The following is a 22,409-nucleotide window of genomic DNA, read 5'->3' as shown; positions in this document are numbered from 1 at the left end:
GATTATTTGAGCAATTACTTAAAGATAATCTACACATTAATGGTCTTATTTTCAAAAGCCTTTATAACTCAGTTTTCTTAAAAATCTACAGAAATCAGCTAACTGTAGCAGGTGTTAGATGAATCATTCTATACTTAAAGGATACATAAAGTGGGAAGAAATTATAATCCCCGAGGATTCAATTCTGGACTCTGAAAGATGCATTTTTCATATCACTTTACATCTCTGGACTACTTTTTAATTTTATATTCATTAAAATATTAAGCTAGCAATCCCTCCTTAGGTGCTGGCTGTTATGAAATAAAAACGTTGCTTTTTTAGAAGAGACTCTATTTTGTTCTGTGTTTTAAATTACTATACACAAATGGTAAAACTTTTCATAACAAAGGTTTAATTAGAATGGTTAATAACTATGATTTCCAAAGTGTCTGAGTCAGTTAGGGAGTTTTGTTCCATACAAAATGCTTTATTTAACCTTCATGCCTTCATTCAGATAATTATACAAATGCATACAGTTAAAGGTTTAAACTCTATTTCAGTTCACAGCTCAATTCATAGGAAAGTTGAATACAGAAAAGCAATGCACCAACAGAATATGTCTGAGACACCATTAAAAACAATAACACTTGTTCATTTAAATCTCTGAGAATAGACTGGAATAATCATCCTCTGAGAGAATCTCATTAGGAGGGTCTCCCTTTACATTATCATAGGGCAAAAAAAATCACCATTTTACAGTAAAAGGAAAAAAGCTCTGAGTATATTTACAATACATACACTATACATAAATACAAGAACAACACTTACATAATATTAATAAACTTATAACAGGGTTGCCTAAACACTACAGAGTATATAAATGCAGAGGAAACTATTGGGAAATTAGGTCTTTAGATAAACTGGAGAAATAAATTCATTTGCAATTGAAATCCTGAACAGAAAACCAAATGAAGATTTAAGAACTCAACACATTTGCTTGCCAGCATCATTGGGGGGCTTTATCCTTTAACGTGTAGGACCTCCTCTGGGCACTCTTAACTCCCTGGGGTCAGAGACCCAAGAGTCTTTTGTAAAATTACATCCATAAAGCAAATCAGATGCAGCCCATCTATTCGATTTGCTGTTCAGAGGCTTCAAGCCTAGAATAACTGTTTTGTAAACTAAAGGATGTTTTTGTATTTTTACACGGAAAGATCTTGTGATCCAATCACCACGTATAATGAGTTAAACGTCAAGGAAAAGAAAAAAGATGCCTGCTTGATTTGGCCAAAGATGACATTTTTCTTTATTCCCATGTATTTTTTTTCAAATATGACTGAGAGATTTATTCAAATGAACATGACGTTAGAATTGACCCCCACACACCAAGAACAACGTCTAGACTACTACTAATTATAACTAAGTCATTTTAAGTGGCAGGTGGGTATCTTAAAGGTGGTCTGTTCTCATCGTTTCACAACACAAAGTTCTGAGTACATTCTTCTATGGACAAACATGAATTTGCTGGTTTCTCTTTTTTTAAATGAGCATGTTATGATACACATAATTGCATTATGATGCAGGATGACATAATACATAAGACGATGTTTTCAAGCTGGTTTTGTAAGTACTTATCTCACATCCACAGAGAGTTGGTTTGCCATATGATGCAATGTGTCCCACATAGACATGAACAAAACAATACAGTCACTACCCCACAGGGGGACAGTGATTTTTCAAAATGAAGTTTTAAACACAACAAACCGTGGACAGACACGTTGATAGGAAAGAGCCTTGAATATAGGCACCAGTGCCCCAGTTCAACAATATCCATCCAATGTAATAAAGTTTGAGGAACAAAATATACACTATATTCTGGATGTAATTACAAAATTCTGCCATGGGAAAACTAGAACATAAGTAGGGCAAAAGCATTTTCTAGGATTTTTTTTGCCATATCTTTGGAGCATGAAATTAGCAGAAAGGGAAGATGGTCGTATGTCCCTAAAATATCTTACTTTTTGATTGCTTGGACACTTTTATCACTAGATTTGGATCCAAATTCTATCCTCCTATTGACCCTTAGTTCTCAACAAAAATGAATCTCTGTGAAAGTCTTGGTGAACCTGCTTTGGAAGAAGATGCAATAATTCACACAAGGAGTCCATTCACTGGTTCTCGCCTTGCACAAAAGGTGGACTCTTGTCTCAAACACTTCAAATTTCTAGAGATGAAATCCAGAAAGAAAAAGTACTGAGGCGACTGTTTCCACTATTCATCTCTTTTCAACCCACTTCAAGTTGTGGTTTTTGTTGTGGAGAAGTTATTGCTTGTGAAACCCAATTAACTGAGAAGGGCCCCAGTCTGCAGCAGGTTGTGCACATGGCACACTTGCTTTGAGCATGGAAGAGAATTTGTTTATACAGCTTTTATCTCTTTCCCCAGCCAAGTAACAGGGAGAAAGATCATAATTCAGGAGATTCATTTTCAGAAACAGAAACACTATGAGAAATGACATTCTCTTAATGTTTTCTAAGTCCATTAGTACTTCCATGAATCAATACTGTCAGAGACCTTGTTCTACACAAAAAAGCGGGAGGAATTTCATTTCTCTGATGTTGGACAGCTTCTTACATAAAATTCAATTAAACTAACAACAATACTATAAACAAATTATTTATAAGACTATTTAAAACATTCCAACACAGAGCTGTTAAGTGAGAACTCTGAAAAAGAATTATCCATTATCTCTCCTTTATCATCATCTGAATGTTTGATTGCCACCCCATTACCAACTGCAAGAGTGGGCTCTGATATTAATCACTAGTTCCATGGGGGTGAAAATTTCAAATGCATCTGAAGCAGATTCTAGAATGTCTATATTGGTGGAAAGGCATACAAAGAGTCGAGGAACTGAGAAAGTGTACTGAGGCTAAAATGCTACTAAGTATTTGGATGATTTTGGAGCTCCAGGCCAGACATTTATGAGAAAAGTGACAAGTTCGGGGAGACAACTGCTTGCTATTGTTTGTTTATAATGATCCTTCATGCATGATTTTCCAGGAGAGGCCTGATTTCAAATATTCAGTACCATTGTTAAGTCACGTGCTATATATCATGTCCCGATATTTCACTTAAAAAATATGATGACTACTCACGCATGTTGTCCATAATAAAATTACTGAGAGTCAGGAATCTGGGAAGGTGGTTTCAGGACACCCACGTGCAGTGTGGTGGAGTGGGAAAGATACAGGCAGACCTCCAGGTCAGAGATAGGCGGTTTCACTTTCCTACTCTGCCGTTTACTATTTCTACATCCATGAACAACTCGGCCACACTTCCCATGCCTCCGTTTCCCATCTATGAAGTGTGGAAATGTTGTACAAGTTGGAGGTAACGTATCTAAAAATTGCCTAGCCTAATGCTTGGCACATAGTGTTTAATAAAGAACAACTATTATCTTCATGGTTTGCTGAATGTGTAACCTTTCAAGGTACTTTAGTTTTTTCAGACAACACATGGAAAGAAGCCCAGTCAGAAGACTTGACTTCAGTGAGATTAAGGAACCCAGCAGCTTTCCTTTGACACTTAATTGGTTATTTTACCCCCTTATCATGGTACATTTCCTTCTCCCTTTTCTTCTTTCTAACATTGGGAGGAGAAAACAGTGGATGTTTTTTTGAGGCCTGTGGTCTGAGTCCATCGGGGAAGTCTAAAGCCTGAATGTTTAATCACAGTCCTACTTTTAAAATTGCCCTTACCCGATGTGTGGCTCTCCATGAGTATTTTACTGATAGCCTCAGTAGCTTGTTTGGGTGAATTTGTGCTCTCAGATGGCAGGGTTGGAGAATTTCCAGGGTTCATGTCTATTCATATAATCTCACTGTATATTTCTATCCATGACTCCACTTTTAGCAGTACAGTAATTACAGGAAAAGAACTTGTGAGCTTCTGAACGTGTATCTGGTAATTTTTAGGACTAACTGCAAAATTGGTTAAAGGCTAGGCTTACTATGTGTCAGTAGTACTTCAACAGACTTTTTGGGAAGAAATGATTCTGTCAATATTCATTCCAAAATGATTCTTAGATGATAATAGGAAATACTAGGGGAAAGGGGAATGAAGAAATGTAAAGATGAATTTGTGCGTTGGGTATGAGTGGATAAAATGAACAAGCGAACAAATATCCTTCAGTCTTTTGCGCTAAACAAATTGGTGTTTTTAACTGAGCAAAACTTTTTGAATCATACATACTGTTTCATAAGTTTGAGGCAAATGACAGTCAACTTTTATCCAGAAATTATAATTACCATATGCAATAGTGTTCACTGAAGATAAACTTAATGTTCAGATTTGTGTTCTTATGTTCTGCAAGTTAGAAAGATCAAATTAAGAAATGTTAATGTAAACAAGATTAAGTATATTTGAGAGATATAAAAGCTTTTTTGTGGGCATGTGAACAGATTTTATTTACTATGTGCGTGTATTTGCTCTCTCTGTGTGTGTGTATGTGTGTGTGTGTTCACATGTGCAGGAAAAAACCCAGTCTTATTAAGAATTATTGCTGTGTAAAAGTATAGGAATATCTCATTGGTCATAATGTTTACTGACAGGCACTTTCAGCATTTAATTTATTTCTGAAAATGGGCATTAGCTTATTCCTATTGCGAGTATAGATTCATTTAACATGCGGCCATATCCACAGCACTTAATCTTGTCAACATGTAGTTATACCTAAAAGTAGTCTCCCTGGAATAAAACAAGAATAAACACCTCTATGGTTGTTCGCACTCTGTTGAGGAGGGAGATAACTGAGCAAAGAGAACAATTCTAAGATGCTCCTCTTTAGTACAAGCAAAATCCTGTGCAGCTGTTTTGCCCTTTTCAGGAAAAGACATTACTAGTTTGGAATCAGTTGTCTGCAACTTAAAATGACTTCATTATATTTTAAACCATCCTGGCTAAACCATGACAAGTGGCCACTCTATTTTGAACAGAACACGAAGAACATGCTCTGACAAAGTTGGACAGAGTTCCCATGGCAATATCGCTCATCGTGTGTAAGATATACAAGGCATATCTGAACAAGTTTTTTCTTTTTATTGTGATGAAAACTAGAAGCTCTCTTTCCCAACATACTTCATCAAACTATTTACAACCTTTGTAAAATTTGTGAGTTTGAAAATACTTTTTCCACTATCACATATGTTATGAATACAGTAAAATATCTTCACTCTATTTTTTAAAGATGCAGTATCCTTCTATTTCATTTTCTTATGAAAATCTGGATTTCTATTGCAATTGCTCAGTAATTAGCATATTTAAAGTATCAATGGACATGGGTTACTAAACAGACATTACTCTATAATGAAACTGTGAAAATATAGCAATTCTTATGTACATTTCTTAACTATAAAATGCAGGCAGAGTCATATATAGTATTATAAGCCGGTTTCCTAATAAGGTAAGTAACTCACATTTCTAGACAGCATGGATTATTACAAATTCTTTTTAAAAAAGTTCTTTGTTGATATTTGTTAGCCCACTGGCTGCTGCATATACAGTTGTGTACACACATGTGCATGTGTTGGGGCTCTCTGTACAGGTTAAGTGGAAGGCAGTGTGGGGATGACTAGAAATGTCATATGGAAGACGTGACTTACCAAACCCCTTTCTAAACTAAAGCCAAATCAAATTGAAGAGACTTTTTGTAATGGGATGCACTACCTCAGAAAAACTAAAGGTAGAGATTTGGTCAATGAGGTTTTATACTAGAATACATTTACCTGCTAACTTTACAGGCAATACTGAAGAGCAAAATCTGAGACTGGATTATGAACTATGAATATTAAGGCTTTCTGGGCCTATTATGATTCATAAGAGTTACCTCACATTCAGTCCCTTATACGCAGACTGTAACATGGATGCTGGTATTCTTAACACTGCTTAATTTCTGTCAATCCTCACTATAAATGTTAAGACATCTTTAGAACAACATCATGGCTACATTTCTAAGCAGTCATAACAACATAACAAAGGCGTATTAATACATTTGAAGGCCTCACCTCACCAGATTTATTCAGTTGCAGCTTTGGTAAGTATAATAAATCAAGTACAGAATAAGGAATACTGCATCTTTATCCATATAAATGTTATCATTCTAATGAACTGATTTCAAAGTGCAGAATTATGTTTAAAACACAAATGGCAATTTAAAGTTAAAAAGAATTGTATAAAAATGAACACCATCTTTGCATAAGCTATTCCAAATTTGAACCATAATGAAAATGGCCTTTCTAATCACCTGGAACTGGCATTTGTAAACACTGTAGCATTTTGTAAGTTTTTCCCCGGACAGTCATCTTCCTTTTTCCCACTTAAGCTTTCAAGTGAATGAAAAGTGCTCATTTTTTAAAAAAAATGTGGTTTATGTTGCTGTTACTCAACTGCTTTTGAAAACAAATGTCCCATAGTGTTTTATAGAAATGATGCCAGGCAGAAGTATAATCTTTATGGTAAAGTCATTAGAAATCTCAGTCTAACTGCCTTAATAGAACTTAAGACAAGTTATCAAGCAGGCTTCTCAGAGTCCACACACAACTGACAGAATGAGGGCTGAGGTGGATGCAGAAGCGTGAATCTTTTTTCAAACAACTTAAGATCAGACCATGAAAAGGGATTCTTAAAACCTCAAAGGCTGAAAGTCATAACTTTTCAAATAATGTAACTCCCTTGAAATCAATCTCTATACTGCAAACAGAAAATCAGGTCTACTGCAGCTGCTTAAGTAGTTAATGGCTCTATGTGTATAAGTTCCCAACCATGCACATATCCCCAGCTGCAAACTGAACAGCTTCAAATTTAAAATCAAAGAATGCTTCTAGTTACGGAACAACTGATAAGTCCTTTAGGATTCTACTGCTTTTCTGTTGCTCACGACGCACTGTGCTTTTTGAAAGAGGCTAGAAATGGACATGAGATGAAATGGAGGCTCTTCCATGACTGAAGACATTCCATTTCTTTCTGTCCCAAACCACTTTTTCCTTTCCATGGGGAAATACTTTTAGAAAACTCACCAAGGAGAATTTGCCATGTCTCAAGACAAGCCCCAAAGAAGTTTCAGTTCCTGAGGCTAGACCAGGGACTCATTCACTTAATTGTGCTTAGATCCCTTCTTAGAAGTACTGATATGTCAAAAGGGGAAAATGATGGAATGCTGACAGGTTTTATCAGTTAACTTACCATCTCAGTCTGGTTTCCACTTTCAGAGGATGAGGACAAATGTTCCCTTCCCCAAATCCATCCTATGTTATTAGAAAAGTGCAACTCATTTAGTTCTGTGCTAAATTTAAACCAAGCTGTCACTCAGGAAGCTTCCCCTGCCTGTCAGTTTTATGAATTCTAAAAACCAAGTCTACCTGTAATACTCTCAAGACAACTTTCAGCAGAGAAAAGAACTGGCTCTTTTTATGAGAGCAAGCAGGACTAAATACAAATCTACACTTCACTTGAGGGATGCACCGACTACTTGCCAACTAGGTGGTGGTACTAGTGCCAGGAGGTTCATGGCTGTGTTTGTCCCTCTGTGTTCTCTGTCACTGACTGGTAACCAACACTGGCATGCATCAAGAGACCTTTTTCTATTCTGGATGGTCACAGGCAATGTGAAGTAGGAGTTGCATATAGTACAAAAAAGCTTTCCAGGTGGTAAAAAAAACCCACTGGTTGATGAGTAGTAGATTGTGTAGCTAAAGATGCTATTTATCACTAGAACTGCAGCCCTTGTTGGAGGGAAATTGCCTGATGAATTTTTGAGACCTGGCAGACAATATAGCACATATTTGTGAAGCCATAATTTGACCTGAAAATCATTACACTGTTGCTTAATGTTTTAAAAAATTCCTTTGAATACCATCCAACACAAATTGTCCTTGTTTCAATGTTCATAGTTCTCGCTTCATCAGAATAAGATTATCTGAATTAGAAGATGATCCTGAAAAGGATAATTCTGTAACCGGAAATTATTTCAGAATGTCCAGACATTTAAAAATGAGCTAGTAATATTGTGAGGTTAATATGTGCAATTCCCAAAATCAAGTGTTTGTAATTAAAATATATTGCAAAGGTCTTTGTTGGAGACCTTTCATATCTAAGCTATAAAAAATTCTAGCAACAACAACAATAACAACAACAAAAAAATCTCACCAAGCCCCTCAGCCACAGAAAGCTGGAAAAAAACCCAGCTTGTAGTGGGGACAAAAATATGGTAATTTTTCTGAAAGAATGCTTGTTGGTGATGTATTGCTTGTTTACTGTATACTTTGCTAGTTGCAAAAAGGTTCGTAATTTTAGGGGGCTGATGGAACTAACACCTTCCTCTCATCCTCCGCACAGGATGAGTGGGTTCAATATCCCTGCAGATGCCAATGCAGGACACCTGGGTCCTGATACAGTTTAGAAAATGAAATCTGTATAGAAGAACCTATTGGAGAGTCACTTATCCTTGGCTCTCCAAGAGAGGAAACTAGCACCATGTCGGGCTTTCTATGGGAAGCATTCTCTTTCCACTGATTCAGTTCCAAGGAGAACTGACCCATTAACCGAAGAGTTAATTCCCAGCTATGCCTCCCTTGCCTTTCTAGTTACCAAATAACTGTTTTCAAACAAGAAAAGGGGAGCATAATCTTTAATTGTGGTACTCAACCAAGCAGGACAACAAACAGCAGAAAGATTACCTCAGTGCTGTAAATGGAACCAAGACATCTAAAATGCTGGGGTGTTTTTTACAATCCCTTTAGTAAGTATGAAAATTGGTAACGTGAGTCCTCAGTGAAGTTATTGTAGGAAAGTCCTTTTATTCATTATTGCTTTTCTCCTCAAGAGGCGCATTATTTCCATCTCTGCTTTGTCTGATTTTTCATGTTCACTGACTTTGCCTGGGCAGCCCCACCTCTTACCTTGGTGCCAGTGTGTCTAAGAAAGTTTTTTTCCCCTGGTTCCTTGTAATCAAATACTAGGGGCAGGAAGAGATGATGCCTAGGTGACAGAACACTGCAATTTGAAGTGGGGCAGTAGTTTTTTAGACAGGCTCTTCCTATTCAACTACAGAACACCTCTGTGCCAGTCCATGCCAGGGCAGAGACCAGGACGAGACTTCAACTGCCCCTCTGCTCGAACAGATGAACAAAACAGAATCGAAACAAAACAAAAACAATCAACGACAAACAAATGAAAGATTCAATGTTGGTTTTCTTCAGGGCATGGCAGAATGACAAGTTGCGAGTGATATCTAGTGGCCGCCATCGCGATTGCAAAGGGCTGCCTGAGTGCCCTTTCTTTGCAGGTAATGGGACCTCTCCATCTGCTTCTTCGTTTCTACTTTCATGCTGCTTGCTGGTAACAGATTGGATGTGTGTTCTAGCTTACTCAGATTGTAACTAAAATTTCTGTAAAAAGGGGTTAAGGGATGGGATGATGGGAGATTCATCCAAATTTAAAAGGTCTTGCTCTAGCCATCAATTTGTGGTAGGTGACCTTTAAGGTATCAATAACAAAATGTCTGACAGCTCAGAAAATGTACAAGCTACAAACATCTTTAAATGGCAGAGGACACAGCACGGAAAACAATGCCTGTCTTTTCAGCATTTATGTCACTGAGCTCCCAGGCCCGCGTAAACACGGTTCTCGTGTAGTCATGATGGGGGTTACCTTCAGACCAAAAGAAGTGTGCCTTCTTTTTCCTGCTCTGGTTTTAGACATCGTGGGATGGTGATGCCCTTTTGTGTTAACACTGTGAAGGGGATTCAGCCCTGCTGAATTGGGTGCCGCTAAGAGATCCAGCTCTTACGCTCAGCTGGACAGGTAGCATTCCTCACACCAACATATGCCTCCGGCGGTGCAGGGCCAAATGATCTGACCGGGAAAAGCTGCGATCACAGTCCGCGCACTTGAATGGCTTCACTCCCGTGTGTTTGCGGTAATGCCTCGTCAGTTCATCCGAACGAGCGAACTTCCAGGTGCAGCCTTCCCAAGTACACTTGTAGGGTTTCTCTCCTGGAAGAAACAAAGGAACACAAGCTTTGGTGCTCCATCCATCACTTTGCCGTAACAACCAGGCCAGTACTCTATTTGGGAAACTGGTGTTCTCAACAAATTTTCCCGTTGGTAAATCTTTGTCGGGAAACCTTACCATCCCACCAGCGGTCTGGGTCAGACAGGTGACGGTTTCAATCTCGTCTTGCCTGCTGTGACATCTGGCAAGCTAGTTAACACTGGTGTCCTCCATTATGACTTTGCCATCAACATATCAAAAGGTATGGATTGACTGCCACTGGATATATCACCACTAGTAGACTAAAAAGAAATGATTAAAGCTTTACCCAGTTTGATCTGATTTTAAGGCTGAAAGTCACAAAGAATTCTTACGGTCAAGCAGTTACGCTTTGTTTCAACACCCCCCCACCCTTCCCCCCACCAACTGTGAATCACTTAGATGGCTTAAGGCTATTTTAAAACACAATGTCCAAGAATATACACAAAATTTTACTGAACGATAATGTACTCTACTACCCCCAGATATCGGGTATTAAGTACATATTGTTCATAGATACCTACTTTTTGCTTGTTCTTTGGGGGAAAATCCTAGATGCCTTAATAGTGTAAAGTTTAAGTACATTTTTCAGGACTTAAGAATCAGGGTAAGCCCTGAGAAATCATCACGTTGGTCCTAGAGCTAAAATTCACAGAGAAAAGCTGTCTGAAGAAGTATGTAATTTGACCGGGTCTCTCAGTCAACTTGTAAGGACAGTAAAATATGCAAAGGCTGTGCTGGGAAAAGATACACTAGCCATTGTCCAAATGAGCTCCCAGGGGGAGTGGGACAATAGTTGACCCAGGTGTGCTGTTTTCCTGGATCTCATTCAGAATGGCAGGCTTGTCCCCATGCAACCCCACAAAAACTGATCTCTCTTCTGCCCCTTACACCCAACAATCTACAATGTGCTTCTTGGCCACATACGGCCTCTGGTGAAAAGAGCCTGAGATAGGAAAGGGAGCTATCTGCTGTTCCTCATGCATGAAGCTACAAAGTGAGTATTGTTGACACCACTTCACAGATGAGAAAACTGAGGCTTAAGGTAGTAATATTATTCAAAGCCAGTAAAAAGATGTGCATGGCTCTCAATCCAGTGCTTTTCACCATTTTATAGTGGAATGGATAATTCTTACCCCATCTAAATGTTGTCACATCCTCAGACAGAGTTAGTGTCACTTTCTTAGGTACTCCCAAATTATTCACTTCCTATTTCTATGACATCACCTATCACAATATACCATAAAGATTTCATTTAGATGCCGTTCTCTACCAGTTTCTGAATACTTGGAGATGTGGGACTATTCTGCCTCTACTATTTCAGTATCACTGGAGCCTAGAATAGCTGCCAAGCAAGTACTTGAATGTATTAATAAAACTGCGACACACACACACACACACACACACAAATACACACATATAGGAACACATATGGTAAACTACAGGACCCTATAAATGAGATGTGCAGGTAATGCCTACATGGGAAAACTAGACCAAACTGGACCCAACATTTTTCATTCAACTGTTAAATCAATGCTGTCTATGTGGATTCTTACAGGATCAAGCAGCCCTTTCAGAAGAGAGTGAATAGTTCAGGCCTGTTAAATCTAGAAATACTGATGCACTAATTGTGGCCCCAGGTTGCTCTAGGTTTTTCTGAAAGGGCTCCTTTTAAGAAAAAGCCTACTGCCTGGATTGACACCAAACCTCAACTTCTGATTCACTGTGGTTGTCCCATGGAGACAAAACTGTATTTGCATATGTCTACTCACCAAAGTTTGACAGAAATGAAACAAAAATCAGCAAAACCCCTAACTTAGAAAGATTGGAGGTCTACTATATAGTATTATCTACATGCTTTTACGTGTTACCTGTCATCTCTACATGTTTTGGAAATTTATACTATGAGCATGGGTTCTAATAAGTTGAGCTTGATATAATTCATCTTTTCAAAAATACATCCATCTTTGGTACACTGAGCTGAAGCTAGCTGGATGTTGGTCACTGAGAGCCATTTCTTAGCTATTTCCTGTGTTGCTATGGAACCAGCTAGAGAGAGTGTAAGGCCTAAAAAGAAAACAATAAAATTTCATCTTCACTGGAGATGAGCATTGCTCAGTTGTGTAGTAGGAGGACGTGTCTTGGTGAGGAAGTACACATGAGATTAGATAAACTGGCTGGGTGTGCTTGCTTACGGCAGTAATCTCAGCACTTTGGGAGGCCGAGGTGGGAGAATCACTTCAGGCCAGGAGTTCAAGATCAGTCTGGGCAACAAAGCGACATCCTGTCTCTCCAGAATTTTTTTTTTTTTAATTAGCCAGGTACAGTGGCATGCACCTGTAGTTCCAGCTACTGGGGAGGCGGAGGCAGAAGAATTACTTGAGTCCAGGAGTTTAAGGCCGCAGTGAGCTATGATTGTTACTGCACTCCAGCCTGGGTGGCAGAGTACAACCCCGAAAGAAAGAAAGAAAAGAGAGAAAAGAGAGAGGAAAGGGGGAGGGGAAGGGGAAGGAGGAGGAGAGGGGGAAAGAAAAGAAGAGATAAGCTGCTGGATCCTGCCCTTGACATTCCAGATAGTGGAGGAAGGGGTTCCATAACAGGAGTGCACCTGTGGAGGAGAGGTAGACAAGAACTTCCAGGCTCATCTTAACAAGGATGTAAGAGGCTGGTAGCAAGGTAGAGATGATTTATACCTCAGGTGCTGTCTAGTTTTTTTTGTACTTCCAATGTAGTCACTTAAAATTCTCTAATTTCTTCCTTAAAATGATACCAGTCATACTTTTATTTTTATGTTGGCTATTTAATAACGGTAGTTATGTCCTTTCCACTTGAAGATCTAAAGCAGGGGGTAGTAAACTGTAGTCCCCACTTTTACAATTTTAAAGGTTGAAAAAACAATCAAGAGGAGTATTTTATGCATAAACATTATATACAATTTAAATTTTAGTGTTCATAAATAAGTTTTTATTGGAGCACAGCCACATTTATTTATTTACACATCATTCTGGCTGTTTTCCAGAGATGGAAGAGTTGAATAGTTGTAACATATAATGTATGGCCTTCAATGCCTAAGACCTTTACTATCTAGTCCTCTATGGAAAGGGTTTGCCAATCCCGATTTTTATAAGAGATGGCCACCTCTGCTTTTTGTAAGCTTCATGAATATGTTAGCTTATTGAATTGGGATTATATATTACACATTGGGTGTTTGAAATGGGTGGGTAAGAGAATGTTTTAGTTACAGTTCAATCACTTAATCTCAAATTAGGATCCTCGATTCAAATTCTAACAGTCCTCTGAGTAATAAACACACATGATATTTCAAATACTTCAAACTGATTTCTGGGCAACAGGAAACGAGTCACCCTCTTAAAAGACTCACCCACTGAGGACAGTGGCTCAGGCCTATAATCCCAGCTACTTAGGAAGCTGAGGCAGGAAGATCCCACTTGAGGCCAGGAGTTCGAGACCATCCTGGGGAATACAGTGAGCTCCCCTCTCCCCTCACTGCAATCGCTAAAAAAATAAAAATAAAAAAACGTAACCAGGGTCAGTGGCTCACATCTGCAGCCCCAGCGATTCGGGAAGCTGAGGTGAAAGGATTGCTTGAGACCAAGACTTCCAGTCTACAGATGCGCTATGATCATGCAGTTGCATTCCAGCCTGTGTGGCCGGGCAAGACCCCGCCTCCAAAATATAAAAATAAATAATTTTTAAAAATGAAAATTAAAAAAAATTGAAAAAGGCTCACCCAACTCAATCAGACCTAAAAATATCCTCAGAATCTTCTGCTCATTAAAAAAGTACAGTAACTTCACCCATGAGGGTGAAGGTCACATGGTATGAAGTTCAGGAGTGCCTCTCTATACTTCACCTGGTAACCAAAAGTAAGGATTCTACATAACGATGGCGCCCCGCCTCACCTCCAGCTCCTTTAAATACAGTTGTGTTAAAATAGCCACTGTGAACAGTGATGAGTTACCCTCCTATTGAGTCTGGGAAGTGGGGTTACAACATGAGAAGGATCAGAAAGTAGAAGCTGAGATGTTTGGAACTGTGTCTAAGATGGCTATTTTAGAGGCAGAAGCAGCAGGGAAAACAGCACCTGGTACAGCAAGGGTTTGTCTGAGCCCGCAAATGTAGAGTGGGGAAACAGTGCAAGTGAAGTGTGATCGAGTGTACTAAACAATCATGAAAAACAAGGGAAGAGGCCTCAGAAATACAACAGGCAGATACTTCCCTACTCCATGAATAAAGTCAATAAAAATGATATATAAATTATAAGCTAAGCTAGATGCGGTGGTTCATGGCAGTAATCCCAGCACTTAGGGAGGCTGAGGTGAGAGGATCGATTGCTTGAGGCCAGGAGTTCAAGAACAGCTTGGGCAATATAGCAAAACCTTATCTCTATCAAATAAATAAATCAGCTGGTATGGTGGCACGCATTTGTAGTCCCAGCTACTTGGGAGGTGGAGGCATGAGAATCACTTGAACCCAGGAGGTGGAGGTTGCAGCGAGCTGAGATGGTGCTACTGCACTCCAGCCTGGGTGACAGAGCAAGACTCTGTCTCAAAAAAAATAAATAAATAAAAAATTAAAAAAAATAAAAAAAGAAAAAATAATAAAAAATAAAAATTTATAAGCTATTTGGGGCTAAGTAACTAATGAAGGCATATAATAAGGAATGCAAACTTTCCCCATGGTGGGGAGGGGGAAGAAAGTATATCAGAAAACAGTAAATTTAATTATCTAAGTGATAAAATGAATTTTCCTTGAAATTTTCCTTATAAAAACATACACTTTTACGATCCCCCCAAAAATCCTATGCATAATATTCTTTGCTCCCATTGCCCCATTAATAAAACTGGAATTTAAGCATTCTCTCACCATGCTTTAAGAAAAAAGAAAACAGTATCTTCAACTCTTTCCTCAAAATTAGAGGCTGAGCTATGGGGGTAGGGGAAGAGAAGATGGCTACTGCGCCCAGCCAGAGAGCCCAAGAGAGACCTGTTTTCATTATACCCAGCCAGTGCCTAGTATTGCATTAAAACAAACAAACAAAAAAAACAGGGAAGAAAGTCTATAAGTGCTCTCCTTAGACAAGTCAAATTTTAGAAATGGATACCAAAAATTTGAGTAGCTACTGCATTGTGTTTTAATGGGACACTGTATCTTATGGTTGTGCTTTGACGCAATTTAAAGCACACAATCTTATAAACACATTAAGATGGCAGAAACTAACTTAATGATGAGAGTAAAAAAACTAATTAGAAAGATAATTAAGTCTGTAAGATATCCAGTAGTATGTGTAAACGAGCCCTGAAAGGCTATAAGAAAGAACAGAATTGTCCTTTTTGTCTTCTTTCCTTTAAAAACTTGCTAGAAAATAGAAAGCTAAATTTAATTTTTAAAAAGTCAGCAGCAGGGAGAGAACGGTGAATTTTCCATGAAAATGTTCCTATGGAAAGAGTTGGCTGGGACAATAAATGGAGTCAGACCCCTCCCAGGGCCTGGGCTGCTGCTGCACCTGGGCGACTCTGCATCAGATTGAACAATGGTGATCAGAAACTTGATTTCTATTAATTTCTTTAGAAATAATGCATTTCCCTTAAATTCATTTGAATTAGAATTCTTTAAATTACGTGAATTCTGCAACACACATAAGAGGAATGTGCAAATGTGTTATTCAAAACTGTTTTCTCTGGAAACAAGCTAAAAATAAAAATAGCCTACCTACCTTCTTTGCTTCTTTTGTCTAACTCACAAGTACACAGTTAACCCCTTTTGACAAAGGTCTTTAAAAATGTGTTTTATATTTTTCTGAATAATCTAAAGTTTTGACTTTGATTTGATAATCTTCGATTTTGGTTTCTTATATTAAATCTATGAAAGAGCAAACTTACAGAAAAAGGTATTGTGCATTTCTTTGCCAATAAATCTTAATAAGTTTTTTTTTTTTTTTAAGTTGAGACATTACATTTTTGATGTAAAGAGAAAAATCAAAGGACACTATTTGGGTAATGGGTGGCTAGCTGGGTGATACCATGCCAGTGCTTGGTGTATAGTTTATTAACTTCTAGGTCTTCAGTTCTGAAGGGATGGTCTCTGTGTCCCATGACAAATCCTTAGGCCATTTCCAGCTTTTGTATTTTAAAAAAAAGAATATGATCATTTTCACCACAACCTGTGCTTCTCCAGTTCTGTAAAAAACCTGGACTAAACTAGGAAAACTTCTGAAAAAGAAACGTGTTAACCAACACTAATAAGAGCATCTGTTTTTTAAAGTGAAATAGTCCTCTAAATGTTAAAAAAGACAACATACCACCAAAAAAAAAAAAAAAAAAAAAAAAAAAGGGTGGGGGAGGTGTGGTTGTTATTGTTCATCCTAAAAACTCTTTAACTCCAGTTCGGAGTTCATGTTAAATACTACTTTGTATGTATATGCAGCATATAAAAATGTAGGTATTATTTATGTAGACTAAGTGTTCTGGGAAAATAAAAACTCACATCAGGGTTTTTTTTTTTTTTCTTGAAATAACCAACTGATTTATTATGAAAACGGCTGTCTCTTTCAATTTTGGTTAAAGAAAAGGATTAAGAGTCACTAAGTGCATTTCCATGACATTTACCCAGCAGAAGGCAGAATAAAGTCTAAAGAAAACACCAGGTATTGAATGGATTCCCAAAACCCACCAAACAAAAATAACTTTTTCAGGTACCTCCCATTTCGCCATCTGAAATGCTGAAAGGTAAATGTGTATTGAGACAAAAGACAGGTGCCCTTTCATATTAAAATGACGTGTGAGCAACGCACATAAGAGGAATGTGCAGTTTGAAAAAGCCTGTGTTAAACAAAACACCCATGTTCTCATCAGCTTCTCTATTATTTTCTCAAGCAACTGAAAAGGAACACCTTTTGCAACAGGAAGCACAGGCATTTTCTTAGGTTCAGAAGTGCATTTCTGAAACGTGTCCCTGTTTAACTTTTATAAAGTTACGGGGCCCCAGACACTGACAAATGAGCTTCATTACATTCAAGGCTCAACGTATTTGCTGTGACAATCTGTTTCACTTCAGGAATGGTATTTGCATATGAGGAAAAAAACCAGAATCAAGATTCCTATCTTGTCTTCTGGTTTCTGTTACATTAGTTCATGAAAGTTCACAGAATCTAGATCTGGAAGGAAATTAGGTACTTTCAAGATGAGGAAACTGAAACCTAAAGGCCAGGAAAGAGCTGAGATTACAAGACCCCTGACTTGTCTACAGATAGACCAGGCGGCTATACCTCTTCATAGGTTAAGGCAGCATAAAATACCACAGATTTTGAAATCTGAAAGAGCACACAGCCGTATACAGGCTTAGTCACTTATATGAAATCGATCCAAGGCCAAAAAGTTAAGCTTTCTGAAAGCTTCTCAGTTTGAAAGCTTCCCAGTTTCCTCATCTGTAAAATAGGAATGCCATTTACTCCTGCAGCACTGTTGTGAAACTCAAAAACACACACACTACATACCTGGCAAATAATACCCACTCAATAAAGAATATTTTATATTTACAAAATTCAAGGTATTTCTGTTTTTATAAAGAAATATAGGCCGGGCGCGGTGGCTCACGCTTGTAATCCCAGCACTTTGGGAGGCCGAGGCGGGTGGATCACGAGGTCAGGAGATCGAGACCACGGTGAAACCCCGTCTCTACTAAAAATACAAAAAAATTAGCCGGGCGTGGTGGCGGGCGCCTGTAGTCCCAGCTACTCGGAGAGGCTGAGGCAGGAGAATGGCGTGAACCCAGGAGGCGGAGCTTGCAGTGAGCCGAGATTGCGCCACTGCACTCCAGCCTGGGCAACAGAGTGAGACTCCGTCTCAAAAAAAAAAAAAAAAAAAAAAAAAAAAAAAAAAAAAAAAAAAAAAAAAAGAAATATAAATAATATAAACTTAAAAATGGATCCTGTTTGCTATTTTTTCAGCAATTAATTATGGTTTTGGGGTAAGTGGATGCCAATCCTGATGCTGATTTTCTTAACATTTTAAAGTATAAAGCTACTTTATAGGCCAAGCAGACCAATCTATTCTATAATGTCCACTTGGTCCTGTCAATCCAATCAAATCAGTAATCAATATGCCAGTCTCCATCCTACTCAATTGCCTGGACTGAATTAATTGACTATCTTTTACATTAGGTATTATGAAGACCAAATGGGTTCCTTCTTTCCTCCTCTAAATAATACTGCATATTCTCTAATAAGTATCGTTGATAAAAATTATATTTGCTAAAGCATATAGTACTTTCCATGTACCATACTTTGCTCTAAGAGCTTTACAGATATTACCTCACTGAATTTTGACAACTTCCTAATGAAGTCGTTGCAATAACTAACCCCACTTAACCCAGTGTCATCACCCAGTTAGCATGTGTCTCAATTACCACTCACCCTGCCTCTCAACATTTTAAATTAGTGCTGTCATAAACCAGGATATCTGGTCAGAACTGGGCACGGAGACTGCAAATGTGAGCTACTACTCACAGGACAGACAATAGTGTTAACAAACACAGGCTAGCCCTTCTCACCCAGAAATCCAATATAAATGAACTAAAATATCCCATAATAAAAGTGAACTTTAGTGTAGGTAAAAAGTTCAAGGTCAAAAGACAATATTTTATTTGGCTGTTCTGAGTTTTCATTTCTACGTAGTGACCTTTCTTTTCCTATGTGACTGGTTACTTTTTCCTCGGTTTCTTTTGCAGAGACCTCTTCCTTTACCTGTTGCATAAACGTTTCCAAAGATTTTGACTTAACTTCTCACGTGGCAGATGTTCCTCTTGGCTCATATGGCTTCCACTACAACCTATAAGGGAAAAGACTCCTAAGCAGCTATACCTCAGTCTCTCTCCTAAGCGCCAGAGAGGGAGACAGGACATTTCCAATTTGTGGTCTGAAAGCATCTTCAACACGACCAAACCTTGCTCAGCATTTACCACCTAAACATGTTCCTCTTCCAGTTTTTCTGGAAAAACAGTAATTCCATCTACTCAGGTACCAAATCATCAATGTCTCCAGTTGGAGAGATTTCTTGGACTCTTCCCTCTGTGTGACTCCCTGCCTGCCCCACTCTGATAATTACATCTGCCAGTTCTGCCTTCTAAAATCTATCCAGCAGTCCTCCCAGTGCATCCCCACAGTGGTGGTCTACCTTGCTTTAGGTCCTTTCCACCTTTTACCAGGACCAGTTTCTAATGATTCTGCTTCTCCGTCTTGCCTCCTATGCACACCAATTTATTGTCCATGCTGTAGAGAAAGAAAACTTTTTGAAAGATAATCTGATCATGCCACTCGTTGGCCCCATAGTACCCTGAGACACTCTCTTCACACCACACCGGGTTTTCCTCTCTGTCCCACTCAGCAGTGCCGTACTGAGGATGGCTTGGAGCCTTCTCACCACTGTATCCCCAGGGCCTAACACATTAGTGCTGTGTGCTAATAAAGACTCGTTGATCAAAGGAGTGAAACTACTTTAATTTAAATACTTTGTTCTTTTAAAAATAGACATAGGAGGGTCAACATAAGAGTAATCTATTTTGTGAGACAAAGAGAGTACACTGTTTACATTCTATCTATTCTATAATGTTTTCTTGTCTAATGAATTAGAATACATACTTTTGAAAATAAAAATATATTTGTGAGGTATCATTTAATACTAGTGCCACTTACAATTCTAGTCTGCAAACAAGTATTTTGTTTTAAACCTCTGAAATTAGTAACATGTGACTGAGCCTTGTATTTTGTTGCTCAAATGAGCATTATTTTAACATTTAAAATATATCTCTTACAATTCTATTATTCTTAGTTATGGAGATTTTTAATTGAATGATCATGAGCATTATGAATCAACATTTTATTTATTTATTTATTTATTTTGAGATGGAGTCTTGCTCTGTCGCCCAGGCTGGAGTGCAGTGGCATGGTCTCAGCTCACGGCAACCTCTCCCTCCCAGGTTCAAGCGATTCTCTTGCCTCAGGCTCCTGAGTAGCTGGTACTACAGGTGTACGCCACCATGCCCAACTAATTTTTGTAATTTTAGTAGAGATGGGTTTTGCCATGTTGGCCAGGCTGTTCTAGAAGTCCTGACCTCAGATGATCCTCCCACCTCAGCCTCCCAAAGCGCTGGGATTACAGGTGTAAGCCAATGCGCCCAATCCTATTTTTATATATTCTTTAATGATGAATCTATCTTCTATCAAAATACAATTCCTTATTGTATTTAATAATTCCATTAAAACCACAAATTTTATATTAGTAGTTAATTTTACCATTTAGGATATGACCAACACTCAAATCTAGTTATTCTTAGGCAGAATGAGAGAAAGTAGAAAGACTGAAGATATTATTATTCCATACCTTTTATATAACCCAGCTTTGATGGATGTATGGATAAAATGAAGCCAGAAGCGAAGGAAGGAGAACGATGTCACAAAGACACTATAAAGATCCCATGGCGGCTGGGTGCGGTGGCTCACGCTTGTAATCCCAGCACTTTGGGAGGCAGAGATGGGTGGATCACGAGGTCATGAGATCGAGACCATCCTGTCCAACATGGTGAAACCCCGTCTCTACTAAAAATACAAAAATTAGCTGGGCGTGGTGGCACACACCTGTAGTCCCAGCCACTTGGGAGGCTGAGGCAGGAGAATCACTTGAACCTGGAAGGCAGAGGTTGTAGTGAGCTGAGATCGTGCCACTGTACTCCTCTAGCCTGGTGACAGAGTGAGACTCCAACTCAAAATAAACAAACAAACAAACAAACAAAAAAACCCATGGCATCTTTAACTTTGCACTGTCATTGATAATTTATGTGCTAACACAAACAGAATTATGAAACACAACTCATTTAGTAATTTATTTATTTAAATGAGGTAATAATGGATAGGTTTAGAAGTCTTTTCTAAATATAGGAAAAAAGATCAACTTATTTTTAATTGATAGGTTTAGAAGTCTTTTCTAAATATAGGAAAAAAGATCAACTTATTTTTAATTGATAGGTTTAGAAGTCTTTTCTAAATATAGGAAAAAAGATCAACTCATTTTTTAAATAAAAATAAGGTAAAACTTTTAAAACAAAATTTGATCAACTATGTACAGAATGGTTGCCTACATTCCAATCATTGTAAATCTTAAGCATGTGTCTCTAAACAGTAACTCTCCATGATAGGTTAAAATGACTCTCTTCCCCATTGATGAAAGTAAGTGCTACACATGCAAAACATTTTGTTACGAATCCAAATTTTTTGTTTTCCTTGTTGGAGGTGGCACTGAAACATGCTTGTCTGCATAGGCGGCTGATGCTCGCTGCATCCCCCCAGTCAGGACCAATGACCCCTTCAGTGCTGCTGTAGCAACCTGCATAGGGCTCACTCAGGGCTTTCCTATTAGGTATTATTTTACATGCTGGATATGTGTGAATGAGGCCATCTCTCCCACTAGATTTAGGACTCCTTGCTGTCTTCATTTGTACATGGCACCCATTACATTACATTCAAAGAGCTGTGTGCCAAACAAGCACTCAAGGGCAGCCTATTTAATTTTATTTAATGATTAATGCTTTTGGTCCACATCTTCTCACTGGCTTCTAACAAAATTTTAGTAGACTAGGGAGAAAGACCACTCTATGTTAATTAAAGCCTTAAAAACAGATTAAAGTCTCTTGCTCTCTCATTACTTTACCATCCCTGAAGGGCTGATGCTGAACAGGTAGGTACTGCTGGGTAGACATGCATAGGAGCATGGTTCCAGTGAAGAGAGAAGACTCGTAGGTTATCAGCAAACTAGTCCGAGACCAGATATAAGGACAAGCATAGGCTCAAGAGAAACCAGAGTTTCAATCCCGGCTGTGCTGCTTTCCTAATACCTGCCCATGTCCACGTGCCCTAACCTTGCCCCTTTCCAGGGATTTACACATGTGATGAGAATATGTAAGGCACTCGAAGAGCTATGTTTGTGTTAAAGGTAAAAAAGAAAACCTGAGATTCACACAAGTAGTTTGTCTAAGTTCACCAACAAGTTAGGGGCCAAAGACAGATTGAAACTTTTGTCTCTGGACTTCAAGTTTGGTGATATTTCTATTAGATTTTCTTATGTCTCAGCAGTTACCAGTATAGCTCATATTCATGAGCTATTTGATCAGGACTTACAAACAACTTACAGGGAGAGGATTTTTCCTTGAAAAATGTCAGTGTGCTCTTAAATGATTTATTATCTTGGCATCACTAAGCCCTATGCTTTATCTAACAAGGAACCTAGATGGGGGGGAGGGGGTCTGAAATGGAGCTTTATGTGGAATG

At 38.4% G+C, this 22,409-nt stretch overlaps 1 protein-coding gene across 11 annotated transcripts in view; it reads right to left on the bottom strand.

Moving 5' to 3' along the window:
• Positions 1-371: 371 nt before the first annotated feature.
• KLF12 (KLF transcription factor 12) overlaps positions 372-22,409 on the bottom strand; it is a 450,646-nt gene continuing 428,608 nt past the window's right edge. For 9 of the 11 annotated variants that reach the window (XM_055245003.2, XM_055245008.2, XM_055245002.2 and 6 more), the window contains one exon: positions 372-10,032. In XM_055245003.2, the coding sequence (XP_055100978.1) occupies positions 9,851-10,032 (182 nt within the window). In that variant the 3' untranslated portion in view covers positions 372-9,850. Of the gene's footprint in view, positions 10,033-18,833; positions 18,919-22,409 lie in introns of all 11 variants that reach the window. The other 2 variants (XM_055245007.2, XM_063618773.1) reach the window with 2 other exon arrangements.

The sequence above is a fragment of the Symphalangus syndactylus genome, chromosome 15 (assembly GCF_028878055.3).
Source record: "Symphalangus syndactylus isolate Jambi chromosome 15, NHGRI_mSymSyn1-v2.1_pri, whole genome shotgun sequence".
Classification (NCBI taxonomy): Eukaryota; Metazoa; Chordata; class Mammalia; order Primates; family Hylobatidae; genus Symphalangus; species Symphalangus syndactylus.
Note: the sequence above shows the minus strand (reverse complement) of the source record. Positions and strands in the feature narration are given on the sequence as shown.